This window comes from Neopsephotus bourkii, unplaced genomic scaffold (genome assembly GCF_033783945.1).
Source record: "Neopsephotus bourkii isolate Nb327-2 ecotype Australia unplaced genomic scaffold, CSIRO-AGI_Nbou_v1 NB_485, whole genome shotgun sequence".
NCBI classification, from domain to species: Eukaryota; Metazoa; Chordata; class Aves; order Psittaciformes; family Psittacidae; genus Neopsephotus; species Neopsephotus bourkii.
In genome coordinates, this window is record NW_026900986.1 from 54,059 (window position 1) to 69,413 (window position 15,355).

General features: G+C 42.6%; 1 protein-coding gene across 4 annotated transcripts in view; it reads right to left on the reverse strand.

Moving 5' to 3' along the window:
- The window catches only part of LOC133210717 (zinc finger protein 131-like), a 57,657-nt gene that overhangs the window by 22,069 nt on the left and 20,233 nt on the right, over window positions 1–15,355 (reverse strand). For 3 of the 4 annotated variants that reach the window (XM_061350385.1, XM_061350380.1, XM_061350384.1), the window contains one exon: window positions 10,515–10,645. In XM_061350385.1, coding sequence (XP_061206369.1) covers window positions 10,515–10,645 — 131 coding nt within the window. Of the gene's footprint in view, window positions 1–10,016; window positions 10,646–15,355 lie in introns of those variants that run through there. The other variant, XM_061350383.1, reaches the window with a different exon arrangement.

Here is a 15,355-nt window from a genome sequence, read left to right on the forward strand (position 1 = left end):
AATGTATGAAGTGCCTTGTTTTAGACAATAGCTTACAACACCGGAGCGATATTGAAAGTTTGGATTTGGCAGTCGCTCCGTCAGCCCCACGCCAGCATTAAATGAAGAAAGGGGGAGAAGATGAGTGATAGTGTAGTCTCGAGAGTCTGGATAGTTGCGAGTGTAAAAGAGATCAGAAAGCAAGCCTCCCTATTACCCCAGTCTCGCATAGAACTCGACAGAGGGGAAATAAAAAGAAAAGTGCAGGCTCAGACGTCCAGAGGAGTGCTTGCGCCTTTAAGACAGAAGGACTGGTGTGCATTAAAGTACCCTTCTCACCTGGAGATTTATTTACCTGAAAACAATCAGCAGCAGAATTTGTTGGCAGCAACCCAGGGGAGAGAACAGCGTCGTCCCTGAACCCTAGAGGAAGAGGATTTTGTAATCCAAAAGCAAGAATGAATGTAGAAAGGTTAGGATATAATCAACGTGCATACTGCAAACAGGAAGTACACTGGAAAAATGAATGTCCATTTAGGGGAGGACAATTTATGTCTCCAGGGAATTCTTTTATGGGATCTGATGCAGCTAAGGCGATGGTGTTAGGAGAGTTTGATAACCAAAGCTGACTAGACAGGGTGAGAAGTGAAGAGCCCCTTGTAAAAATACAATTAGGAGAGGAAGAAGTAATACTTTTAATAGACACAGGGGCTACCTATTCAGTTTTAAATTATTTACATGGAAGATTAGGGGAAAGAACTACAATAATTGTGGGAGCCACAGGGAAGGAGGAAATATGACCATTATTGCAGCCCCTGGATCTGCGACTTAGAGGAAAGAAATTAACACACAAATTTCTATATGTACCTGAATACCCCATTCCCTTTTAGGATGGGACTTATTGGCCAAATTGGATGCAGTGATTATTTTTGAAAATGGTGAATATAGATTAGTATGGGATCTGAGGGTAATAAATGAGAAATCAATTAGAGTTCTTTTGCATTCGGTGTGAAACTATAACCTCGTTGGAACAGTTGTTGTGGATCAAATATTATTGTCATAATAGCTGATGAGAAATATACATCTGACCTGCCAGAGAGGGCAAGACCGGAGGGAATCAGTGCTGCAGCTGGAAGGGTCTGCCAAGGGCTGCAACCCCTGGGGCTGTGACCGCTGAGCACTGTGATCCTGACCGGACCTCTTTTGGCGATGGTTCTGTTTGGGCCCATATAGGCAAATGTCGCGGCTGATAAAAGAGACGATCTGTAACTGAATGCATTACCACAACTAGGCGAAGGGGAGTAACCCTCTCAAATATTAGTCTATCACACCATGTATGAATGTAAAGGAACAATAATTGGCAATTGTGTCACACAACCAAACTCAATGCAGACTTTGCAAAGAAAGAAAAATAAAATGGTTTAAAACAGAACTGGGACACAATCTGGTCAATGAGCATTTTGCAGAAATTTCAATATATCGGAAATACATCTTGGTGCCTTAAATGGACAGGAAAGCAAACACGTAGCAGAGAATATAGACATCGATGATTTGCTGTCTATAAATAGAGTTAGTCAGAATGCTATTAAAGACGTTCCTTGATGGAATTGTACTAAAGTTTTAGATTGCTGATACTTTAAAACCCTGAGGAAATTACAATACCTTCAATTAAAACTGCTTTAATGGCAGGATGTGCATGCTGAGGACTAAAAATTGGAGAAAAAGGAATACAGGTCCCTATTAGCAATGAGGATTGTAAATATTCTACAGTGTGTAGTATAGGACATTTTGTTTGGGCAGCAAGTGGTGGAACTTGGACTACTCACCTATCCATAGGAGGCCCAGTCAAAGAAATCACCCTAGGATTACCAACTCTTTGTCCAGTTTGGAAAAAGTCACCATTCAAAGACAAGCTAGAAACCCTGCAAATTCGAACTAAAAGAAATAATGATGATGATAATGACACATGGCAGGAGCCCTCCACAGGGGTTAAAATAGGGTGGAGTTTTTGAATCTTTATTTGCACAAATAGCTGCATATCGAAATAGAGAAATGATTGACAGGCTAATTGGCCAAACAGAAAGATTAGCCAGGGTGACAAAGAAAGGATTCAGAGATTTAAATTTGCAATTACAAGCAACAACTAAAATGACTTTGCAGAACAGAATGGCATTAGACCTGTTGTTACTTAAGGAACATGGTGTTTGTGGATATTTAAAGGATAGAATAGATCATTATTGTGTTCACATTCCTAATGTAACTGCAAACATAGAATATGATATTTCCCAGCTGACCAAAGTGGAACAAGAAGCGGAAGGAGAAAGAAAATATATTGAACAAAATTGGATTGGAGCACTCTGATAGTTTAGGCCTTCACCTTACTGGATGGATCCGTTCAAACTGTAGTTGCAATGATGATCATGTTTTTAATGTTATATCTGATGTATTTTTGTATTCAAAAGGAAACAGCCCGGAGCAATGCATGGACTCATCGAATTATAGGGACAGTAATTAAAAAAGAATATCCAAAGCCCCCCCCTCTCCTCCCACATATCAGGAAACAGCTACCTAAGGAAATGAAAATACTTGACTTAAGTTGAGTGAAGTATTTTCAAAGGGGGGGGAACTGTTAGAAAAGAGTGAAGTTTTTAAGATAAATAATCATATAAAATGGTAGGAATGATTATGTTTAAGAGGTTTATAAATCAATAGTGTGATTTTGTAGATTAGAAAGAGCTATAATTTTGCAGTCCGGTACTCGTGGTTAACCAGTAACCAGTGATACAATAGTAGTCTTGGTAGCAGGAGGTAATACATCTGTATATGGTGAAGGGTATAAGTGATAAATTAGAAAAGTATATTATAAGAATCTATCCAAGTCAGAACCTAGGTATACCAAAAGGCAGTCAAGGGGAAAATAGGAGGGCAGCTGACCTCCACATAATGGTGGGGAACACGTCCAAAGAACAGAAAGTGAAAAGGAGCAAGCTGAGGAAGACTTCTTGACTTCATCCGAGGAAGACTACTTACTTCATCTGAGGAAGACTCCTTGACTTCATCAGGACGACCACCAGAGGGGGCTGCGCAAGAACGCAGAAGAGGCTGATGTCGCAATGGACTGATGTAGGGCATACGTGTGATTGATGATGTAATCCGTGTTGGATACTGTATAAATTGGGAATGCTAGGTGACAAGACTGAAGCCAGATTTCAGCGCTGCGTGCCCCTGGTTTCCCAGCGCTGCAATAAAGCACCTCATATAACCATTCCGGTGGTTATGTGTCAGTTCCTACGCTAACATTTTGGGCGACCCAGATGGGACCTCGCGGGCACTGCCGAGGCGGATCGCGTTTCGGTCCTGCTCCAGCCGGCACCGAGAGATTCTCGGGGAGCCATCGACCGCGACCGACCTCCGCTGCTCACGACGGACCTCTGATATGGTAAGGAAAGGTGCTTTTTCTTTCCTCTAAGAGAGGACTGCAACATGATAGTGCCACCTTACAGAGGCTGGTAAAGTGGGCCCGGGATCGTGGCTTTATCCCCACAGAGCAAGCCACCTTTGAAGTTTCTGAATGGGAACATATAGGTCAGGCGTTGTGGGATGAGATTAGTAAAGGGACAAAGGAAGCCCTGAAGTATTCGTTATGGAGATGATTGATAATTGAGACATTAAAGGAAATGAAATCGGAACAGGCAGCAGTGGCATCTGTTTTCCTGGCCACTGCTCCTTCACAAAGTCAGTCAGAGGTAGAGAAGAGTGCTACCTCTATGGCATTTGCCCTCCCACGGCTGTGCCTGGCACGGCATCGCAGAAGCCTCCTCAGCATAAGGGGGAAGATAAAGTGAAATGGCGCTCGCACCCGAAAGTACAAGTAGAAAGTGCAAATGCGGTCATCTCCGACCCAGAGGAAGAAGACCCCGAATCGGAATTGGAACCAGACCCAGAGTCTCCGGCAGAACTGGACTTGTACACTCCCCTTCCTGATCCCGACTCAGATTCAGATGGTTTAGACAGTTCGGCTCGTTGGCATATGCAAACCAGCCTCAGCGACAGCTGCTGAAGAAATTAGAAGTATTGGAGACAAAAGAAACCTCCGAACCCTCTGCCCCACCCTCCTACAATCCTGTAGTAAAGAGAGGGGAGTGGGAGGGGGGTGTTGGGCACCGGGTAGGGGATTATGGTAATAATCCTGCTGTGGGATGATCAAAGATGCAATTGTTATGGGGGAATTCTCGGCTATGGGTCCCTCGGCATTCCCGGTGTTTAACACTCCACAGGGGGGAAAGGAGTGGGAGGCATTGGATTTAAAGGCAGTAAAGGAGGCTGTCAACCGGTAACATCCTACGGGTTAAAATCATCGTATACTCAGGCAATTACTGCACATATTTTTTCTGCATATATCTTAGCACCATATGATATCCGTATGATAGCTCAATCGTTTCTTACTCCCCACCTTCAGATATGGTTTAAAGGGGGCACAGCAGAGGAAAAGGCTACTGTCTTCACCTCTGCTGTTAAACCTCTTCTACAATAAGGTGAGGGCGATCGTGGGGGTACTAAAGGTATGAGATGTTATAATTGTGGACGGACAAGACATTTTAAAAAGAAACAGTGTACTTTAAAGAAAATTAGTTCAGCAGCCCCCCCCCCCCCCAGTGGGGTTACTGGTTTTGCAGATAAATGTATTAGATGTGACAAATTTGGACACAGACAAATTTGGACACAAGACAATTGAATGTCATTGCTTTGCAACCTAGCTTGCCTAGCCCTTCAGTGATACCTCAGGGTTGGGATTTAATAGTAATTGATTTAAAAGACTGTTTTTTTACAATTCCTCTACACCCAAGCGATTGTGAAAAATTTGCTTTCTCTGTCCCAGCAATTAACAAAGGAGAGCCTGCTAAGAGATATGAATGGGTTGTTTTACCTCAAGGTATGAAAAATTCTCCTGGTATTTGTCAACTGTATGTTGCCTGGGCATTGCAACTGATCTGACAAAAACTGCAAAAATGTGTTATCTATCACTATATGGATGATATCCTAATTGCAGGCAAAGATTTAAACAAGGACCATCTGCTCTACCTGCTACAATCAGAAAGCAGGACTGGCAAGTACACCAGACAGAGAGCAGCGTGAAGTCCTTGGAAATATCTCGGGTGGATCATTTATGGAACTGAAATTAGGCCTCAGAAAGTTAAAATTACCGCACAGATAAAAACCTTGTCTGACGTGCAGAAATTGATGGGTGATATTCAGTAGATTCTCCCTTTGTGTGGAATCACAAATGATGATCTGACTGATCTCATGCCCCTTTTAAAGGGTGAGTCAAAGGCCAAAAAAAAAAAAAAGTTCTATTAAAAGCTCAGAATGAGGCCTTAGATCACATAATGACATAAATCACTACCTCTTATGCTGCTCAACGGAGTCCAGATTTACAGGTTATTCTATTTACTGTCAACAGTGAGTATTATCCATTTAGTCTACTAGCACAGTGGGATCTTCAAAAGACTGATTCTTTATGCATTTTAGAATGGATTTTCCTATTTAAAACTGTAACTACTCGGTTAGAAGTATTTGCTCTTTTGATTGTACGAGGTCGTTCGCTTTGTCAGAAAATTATGGGCTGTGATCCATCACAAATTTGTTTCCCACTTACTAGGGTATGGTTAGATTGGGCACAACAATCTAGCTCTGCTTTTCAGTTTGCTCTGATAAGCTTTGTTGGTCCTCTTAATATACATTTTCCACCTCATAATATGTTTACAATGCTAAAGAAGATGTTACCTTTTATCCTAGTAAACCTGTTGTAGGATTAACTGTCTTTACAGATGCAAGCAAAATCAATCACACAGCCGGATATGTTTGGCAAACAGACAATGGTTGGAAAGAGCAGAAGATATTTGGTCATTTTTCCAATTCGCTACAAACACTAGAGCTAAGTGCTGTTATTGCAATATTTCAACGATGGCCTGACAGCCCTCTTAATATTGTCTGCGATTCTTTATATGTTGTAGGCATTGTTCAATGTATAGAAAGGGCAATTTTACAAGAATTCACTAATCACAGGTTGTGGATCTTGTTACATCTTGTGAATACCTGTAAATGTACATATTTTATTATGCATATTCGCAGTCATTCAGGCCTTCCAGGAAGCCTTAGTGAAGGCAATAACAAAGTGGATAAATTAGTTGCCCCAGCATGGGCAGGACCCTCTGTAGATATCTTTCAACAAGCTCGAGCATCCCATGCCTTCTTCCATCAATCAGCAAAGATGTTAGTTCGACACTCTGGAATGTCCCTAACAGATGCCCGAGGCATTGTGCAATCTTGTCCCGATTGTCAAGGCCAAGCAGTAGGTATAGGCCTTGGTGTCAACCCTCGAGGCCTCCAGCCTCTTCAGCTTTAGCAAATGGATGTGATTCATGTACCCTCTTTCAGGAAATTGAAATATTTCCGTGTTATTATTGACACTTTTTCTCACTTTGTCTGGGCCACTCCCCTGGCTGGTGAGACTGTGCCATGTAATCATACATCTACGTGGCTGCTTTGCAGCTATGGCAGTACCTTTACAGCTAAAACCAGACAATGCATCTAGCTACACTTTCTAGATTTTTGAATACTTGGGGTATTTCTCATATCACTGGTATTCCTCATTCTCCTACAGAACAAGCTATTATCGAACGAACACATCAAACTTTGAAACAGTTGTTGGAAAAACAAAAAACAGGGGAAGAAGGACTTACACCAACAGCAAAGATACAGAAAGCTGTATATGTTATGAATTTTTTGTGATTGACAGGAGATTTTAATGACCCCCCCCCTGCTATAATACATGGTCAGGCATTAGGTTCAGGTAATATGACTAAAACTCTGGGTATTCTGGTCCAGGACAAGGATTTGGAAACTGGCATTTGGAAAGGTCCTGCGGAAGTAAAACTAACTGGTCAAGGTTATATGTGTGTAATTACAGATTCCGGTCTGTGCTGGGTGCCAGCTCGATGGGTGAAACACTGCAAAGAGTCAACACTGCCCCAGGACACCCCCACTGTCAGTGACTGAACTGAAATTTGAGCTTAGGACATCTGTTTTATGGATGTTTTCAGTCCTTCCAAAGTGAAGGGAGCAAGCTCTTCTATGTTAAAGTAAAACAAACAAAAAAAAAACAAACACAAAACAACAACAACAACAAAAAACCCACCAAAAACACCACCACCCCCCCCCCCCCTGCCGGTTGCCGCTGCGGCTGCGAAGACTGAGGACAGAGATGAAGATGATCCTTTTGACTCAGGCCCTATTGACCCCGAGAAGGAGCCTGTGCACCTCCATCAGACTGCTGTTGCTGCTCCTGAGGTTCTGATGCCTGATAATTCTGATGCTGACCTGGATGGTCCTTTTGACCTGGAGCCTATTCATCTGGAAAAGGAGCCTGATTTATATCCCCCCCAGATCCTCATGTTAAATGCACAGCTGTAAAGGGAGAAGTAAGACCAGAGGGGGATGCAGATGTACTGTGCTTTCCTGGTGGTGTATGTTCTGCATCAAGACCCGCAGTGGGAAGGTCTCTCGTATGCTCTTATCACGAGTATCAGGCAGACTGTGATGGACTGTGGACTTATGACACCATATACAACTCATTTAATACATTCTCTCTGGGATACTCATGTACTAGAAGTTGGTAAAAATAAGTATGTCCAGGTTTCTATTGACCTTTGGAGACCTTTATAAATACTGCTGGCTACTTCCTCCAACATAGGCTGGCCACCTGTGTCGGAATGAGTGTGCATTTTGGTCAGTATAAAAGCCCAAACCTCATGCGATGTGAGGGAGGCAGAGTCTTTGCGGGGACGCCCGCCAGGGTTAAGCCTGCCACCTCACACTGCGATGATGCTTCTCGGAGCTGGTTTTCTTGTTAGTCTCCACAGGGTCCTTGTGCCACGTTCTGTACATGGGATTGTGTAGTGGAAGTAATGATTGTTGGGATTTTGTGCTTCAAATATTGTAGTTGTGTGGACTGTGCTTGTGGGATCCCGTGTGTGTGTGTGTGTGTGTGTGTGTGTGTTGAGGGCAGATGGTGTTCTGTGTATTTTTTGTTGTTGGGTTCATGTAAAAGTTTTTAACCGGTAGCAGTTTAACATTTCAGGCAAGAAAGGGTTAATGCAAAAGTGTGGTTGCCGGCAGGTATTTATGGTAGCTGCTGAAGCAGGCAGGCAGCTGTAGCTGCTGCCGAGCAGGCAGGCGTTTGCAGCCCTGCAAAGCAGGGTGAGCGACTTTGGGGGGAAGGGGAAAGTTATTTGATAAGAGTTTGGTCCCCATGTTCAAAAGAAGCTGCCCTCCAATTTGGCTCCCAGTGCTCCACCGGTGGAAGGACCAGGATGGACACCAGAGCTGAGGAGTGAAAAAACAAAACAAAACAAAACCAAGCTTAATATGTTTAGAGTAACCTGGGGATGAACCCAAGACTTGGAGGAACAGATAGATCAGTTGAAACAAGAACTGATAACTGAAAAAGCGAGAGGGGTAGTGCAACCACAAGCCTTACGAGCCGTCACCTAAGCAGCATCAGGGTGGCAGAGAAAAAAAAAAAAAAAAGGGCAATGATGCAGCAAACTCCTCGTTTAACCTGTCTACTTCTCAAGAACTGATAACCTGGATGAGGGGGTGTATTTGTGTCCTCCTACCTACAGGTCCATGGCAACTGCCTGCAAAGTTTGTCAAGCCTTGCCATGAGCTGGACAGACGAATGGAGAAACCTGATGCCTCAGCTACAGGAGCTGACCGTGAATACCCCAAGCAGAATGAGACAGAGGAAGAGAAAAACCAATGATTGCTAAACATCATTTGGGGGCAACTGAAAAATAACAGCTTGAATATGTGTGTTTGTAAAGTAACTATTATTAGAGGCTTTGATTTTGTGTATGAAACCACCTGTATTTACTAGCCAGCTGCTAATAAAAAACTACACCTTGTATTATATGGATTTGTCACTTGTAAAAGAGATGTTAGAGTATAGAAATTTGTAGTAGCTGCTAGAAAATGCTAAGGCAAAAGATAGAAATATTCTAATACAATGGTAGTGTTATAAAGCAGGTAATGGAACAAATTAAGAGGGTGAGAGAATTCCACTGGTAAGACATTTCTTTGGCTAGTTCCTTGCTGGCATCAGCATCTTCAACATGCTGCTGCACCCTGTAATAGTTACTCTGTTAATGTAAATCTGTGTGTGTGCCTTGCCATAATAACAACTTGTTATTGGATGAAGCAGGTGAAACTGTATTGACAAGAAGGTGCAAGGACTGAGGCTGACCAAATGCCTGCTACCACAATCAAGGGCAAGACTGGGTTGGCCTCTGTGTTTGCCACCAAGAAGAACCTTTAGCTCCACTGCTGGCTGCAACCCTGCAGGCGTGGAGCGGTGGGGACACATGCCATGCCAGACCTTGATGTGAAGGATGGCCTCCCCTGTTACCAGAGAGCCATACAGCAGAAAAAAGGGACAGGCCCAGCAGCCTGTAGTTGGCATATGTTGAAAACATGATCTAGCCCAAATCCCCTGCTCAAGTAGTGTCATCCATAAGATACATAAAACAAAAAGGGGGAGATGTGGAGACAGTGTTCTCACGGGAGAACGTGTAATTGGTACATAAACTGAATTATCCTGAAAGATACAGCAAGGCCATGAGAGGCCCAAGGAAGCTTAAGCAAGCAAGATAAGAAGAAGCTGTAATTCACTGAGTTAATGAGAACTGTGGACTGTTGGCAAGCTTTCGAGGTGAAGTTCTCACACCTGTGCTTAACCAATTATGTGTTAGTCACTAAGGGTCTTCAAGACATGTATCCAATCATAATATGCCAAATCACTGCAAGTGCCTGTAAGAAATGGTATATAAGGAGTTAAAGCTTTGTAAGAAATTGGCATTCACTGATCACATTGATCGTTCCTGCGTTGTCCGTGACTCTCGCGTCGACAGTTAGATATGAGGAAGAATTTCTTTACTGCGAGGGTTTGAGGCACTGAACAGGCTGCCTAAAGTTGTGAATGCTCAATCCCTTTCAGCATTCAAGGCCAGGTTGGATGGAGTCTCAGGTTTAGTGTGGGGTGTCCCTGCCCATGGCAGGAGGGTTGGAATTAGATGATCTTAAGGTCCTTTCCAACCTTCACTATTCTATGATTTATATTTTGGACTTTAGTGAAGCATGCTCACAAGCAGGAAAGGCCTAGGTCAGTGCATCAAGAACCTTGAAAAGGAAGCAGAAAGATCAGCAAGATGCAGATTAACACTTACCTATCCACAGAAATCTCCCTGGTTAACAATTATGAAGCTCCATATCACTAATTCCGTATTTTAAAATGGAACTACTTAGATATAAGAATTTACCTTCATGTTGTGGTTGAATGCCATCTTTATATTTTATTTTACTAAAATTAGTTCTTGGATACATAAGTCCACTCTCGTTGTTTCCTGTTCAGTAGTCCCACACTCCCTCAGCACAGGAACGAATATCTAGCCTCAGACTCTGCTACTTCTGTTACCCACCTGACATTCGTACAGCTTCTTTCTTCCCTTTCTAGCTCCAGCTCCAGACTGACAGGCTGCGAGGTGACATTTGAGCGTGCTATTCCTAGCAAAGCGTTCATGGCAGTTTGGACATTCAAATGGTTTTTCACCTGTTAAGACAGACACAGTGATTTGTAAGCATATAAAACCAGACAGTTTTCGGTCAGCTCTCCCTTCCCTTCTTCCCCTCTCCCATTTGTGTAGATTGATAAATATGCTGTGAAGACACGGCAAACTAAATTATTCTACAAAAGAAAAGACATTCTATGTAAAAAAAAAAAAAAAAAGGGCAAAAACCTAAGGTGGACTCATAACTCTCATTTATAAAACAAACAAACAAAACCCAAACCAACAATGTAGCATAATTCCCAGTGCCATTTAAGGTACATTTAGGTTTTTATGGAAGTTAGATTACTATTCTGATGAAATATCTTAAAGAAACAGCAGCTATTTATCTCTTTTCACCCGATAATATTAACAGTTAAAGACTCGACATTAGTATATACTGACACATTAAAGAAGGAAGTATTTAAATAATAAAAAGTTTTATTTTCAAGAACAGCTTATGCTTGAGAGCTGAAACTGAGCTCTTGAAAAAGAAGTTGGCACAAAAGGACCATGAAGTAACAATGCATCAGTATTAAAACAAACAACCCCCCCAAACTTTCATCCAAAGTAGTATATCGCTATCATCATCATCAAGTAGTAAGAAAGAACAACTTCTGTCCCTGTTTACTAATGTCATCATACACAAATGCAATGAAATTCAAGGAAATTAAAAAGCAAAAAATTAGAAACAGTGTGTTTCTTCTGAAAGTCTAATTATTTTTCTGTGGAGGTACTAATACCAACATAACTACTGAAAGAAAACAACCTAATGAACTCCAAAAGAGGCCAAGGCATTCCAGTGAGTAACATCAGAATCTATTATAGCTAGATTAAGTTTAAAAGCCTTTTCAGGAATGTAGTAGTTATTGACTATTGAGATAGAAAGCCAATAAACCTGTATTTTCAGAAATAAGGATATTCAGAAGTGCCTAACTAGCTTTTAAAAGAAATCCACAAGTAGCATATAATTCTCTCTTATACACCTAAAGGCCACAGAAAAACATTAAGTGGTGGGAACATTCTCCTTAATGCTTACAAAATGCTATGCTTTTGGGGAGTGTTTTACAGGTAATGCAGAGGATGCTGAACTTCCATCAGTCTTGTAGATCAAAAATAACAGACTTTTCACAAGCAACTAAACACATTGGTGAGCCAAGAGAATACTACAGAACAAAACTCACACTACAGACCTTCACCTGCCCTACAATTTGGTCAAAGAGTTACTTAGAGCAAAGCACCACCCAGTTAAGGACAGATTTAATCTATTATTGCTCAAATTTTTCAATCACCTTCAATGTGTTCTGCCAGAAGTATCTCAAAGTGACAACTGAAAGGCAACAGTGGTGATATCAAGAGGCCAAAAGACATATGTGTGACTACTTGCACAGTGCAAATCAACACTGACCTCTACTGCACCAGTCACAGTAGTGATAGAAAAAAGAGAGCATGTCAACCTGCCCCTAGCTTGAGAAACACAGGCAAGCTGGGGGGATAAACACCACTAAAAATGACACCTTACTTCTCTATCCCCAGGTGTCATCCAACTAAGAATTTAGTCTAAGTGAGATTTTAGGATGAGAAAGGGTTCAGGCCTGATCTAACAATTATCTTTTTTTCCATTTATGAAAATGGGTGAGATTTCAGTTGCCAATCATAAGTAACTCACAGGACAGAAATTCTGAACTAAAATAGTCCAATATTGTGCTGTTCCTTTATAATCCTACAGCCAAAGGAAGGTGATTGCCCAAAATAAATATTTCTTAACCCAATATCCTTGGTTCAGCTCTAGTAGTCATTTTTCTCCTTAGTAGCCGATACAGTGCTGTGTTTTTTGACTTTCAGCCTGGGAACAATGCTGATAACACTGATGTTTTTAGTTGATGCTAAGTAATGTTTAGTCTGACCAAGGACTTCCTGAGTCTCATGCTCTGCCAGGGAGGAAGGGAAGCCAGAAGAAAGCAGAAACAGGACACCTGACCCAAACTAGCCAAAGAAGTATTCCATACCACAGCACGTCATGCCCAGGAGAGAGAACTGGGGGAAGTTACCCAGAAGGGCTACATCACTGCTTGGTTGGGCTGGATATCGGTCAGCAGGTGGTGAGCAGTTGTATTCTCTTCCCTTGTTATTTCCCTTATCATTATTATTGGTGGTAGCAGCAGTGGTTTTGTGTTATACCTTAGTTACTGGACTGTTCTTATCTCAAACCATGGGAGTTGTATTCTTTCGATTCTCCTCCCCATCCCTCCGGGAGCAAGGGGGGGGGGGCCCGAAGAGGGGGAGCGAGAGAGAGACTGCGTGGTCTGATTTATGGCTGGGCTTAAACCACAACAGTTCTTTTTGGCACCCAACGTGGGGCACGAAGGGTTGAGATAACAACAGATCTGACCAGAGTGTGTCTAATCATATTTGTGATAAGCATTTATTGTTTTGGATTAATGGTCACTCCTCACAATGCTGACTTACTGGTTCTCAAAGTTGGTGCACTTGATCTCAGAGTTTCAGTATGTCGTACCTTACTTACAGCCGTTATTTGCTGTGTTACTGTTTATTGGCTGGGGCCCTGGGCTAAGGTTCTTGTTTCACTGTACTTTATGGCAATGACTTGTAATACAATAGACTCATTGATCGTGAAACTAATCTGAATTGTGTTCCCAGTGTGGTCATCACCTCTATACTTTGGGAGGTATATAATAGAAGTGTATAGCAATTACACATCCTTTTTCCACTCTTCAGGTGGTCAGCCTATGAGGGAGACATTCCCACACACCCCTGCAACAAGTACAGAAACTCCGACCACAGCAGACAACACAGCTACTAGAACTCCAAGCACAGCAGCTACACCAGTCCCAGTAACAAGTACAGCATCATTTGAGAGTTCTGAAGGTTTTGAATGGCCTTTGGGTACCATTGGGATCTGCCTGCTGATTGTGATGGGGATCAGCATGTTGGCACACATACAGACTGTGTTTTACCCACAACCATTTTGTCTGATCTCAAAAGTTAAGCAGAGTTGTGTTTGGGTCTTGTCTAGGGTTAGATGACAATATAGGAGGACGAAGAGATTTTCCACAAGGCTGGACAGTCATGACCGGCAGGGTGTCGGGGACAGTATGGGCAAGTATCTAGTCCACTAGGCCCCTCCAGTGCTTTGGAAGCATCAGAGATGGAAGGCAGCTGTATGGAGTCCCCAACAACAAGTTGCAGAAACTGCTGAAGGGGAGGGTGAATTATTTTGAGCCTGGTGGGCCCATGACACCTCAGGCCATCAGGGCAGAGATGCAACATAAAGATGGATTGAGGGGTGGACTTAGCAATGGACACTATTGCCCAGGTTATTCACGAGTGTGAACAAAGTCTACTACCTGTAAGACACGTTTTAGATTTATAAAGAATGGCTGTCCTGAGTTCAGCAGTAGCAGTCATTTTTTCTCCTTAGTAGCTGGTGCAGTGCTGTGTTTTTGACTTTCAGCCTTGGAACAGCACTAATAACACCGATGTTTTCAGCTCCTGCTCAGTAATGTTTACTCTGACCAAGGACTTCCTGAATCTCATGCTCTGCCAGGGAGGAGGGGAATCTGAGAGGAAGTAGAGACAAGACACTTGACCCAAACTAGCCAAAGAGCTATGCATGCTGCGTGGTTCTGGGTTGCTGGCTGGGCTCTAAACCATGACAATGGCAAAGACCTTAATTTTCTTAAGAAGTTTGTACAATCTGCATACAAATTACTTAAGTTACAGCGTTTTCAGACAAGGGCTAAATAATATTGTGTGCTTGGAGCACATCGCAACTCCTTCACTTCCACCTTCGCTCATGTGAGCACACACACTCTCCATGAAATGTAAAAAATAAATAAATAATAATAAAAAAAATAATAAAGAAAAAATAATCAAGGCCTAACTTTGAAAAATATTCAGCAATCAAAATTCCCAGTAAAATCAGAGGGAATCAAAGCTGTTCACTGTCTCTTTCTGCTAAGGAATATAAGCTCTGCAAAATACCATGACAATCACAACGAGCAGTAGCTTCATTCAAAGACTGATTCACCTCCTCACGCTAAGGTGAATCTTCTTGTGTTTTACTGTCTGGCCATTGCTCCTTGTCCTGTCACTGGGCACCACTGAAAAGAGTCTGGTACCATCCTCCTGGCACCCACTTCTCTCAGTCTTCTCTTCTCTAGACTAAACAGGCCCAGCTCCAAAATTTCTCCTCATAAGAAAGATGCTCCAGATCCTGATCATCCTTGGGCACCCTGCAGGACCCTCTCCAGTAGCTCCTTGTCTTATACCGAAGAGCCCAGAATTGGAAACAGCGCTCCAGATGTGACCTCACAAGGGTCATGTAGAGGGGGAGGATCACCTCCCTCAACCTGCTGGCCCCACTCCTCCCAATGCACCCCAGGATATTATTTGCCCTCCTAACCACAAAGGCACACTGCTGGCTCAAATTCAACATAGAACGCACCAATACTCTCACGTCCTTCTCATCTGAACTGCTCTCTAGTAGGTCAGCCTCCAACCTGTACTGGTATTTATGACTCTTCCTCCCCTGCTGCAGTACCCTACACTTGCCCTTGATGAATCTCATTAGGTTCCTCTCCACCCAATTTTCCAGACTATGAAGGTCCTGCTGAATGGCAGCACAGCCTTCATGCGTATCAGTCATTCCCCACAACTTCACATCATCAGCAAACTTGCCAAGGGTACACTCT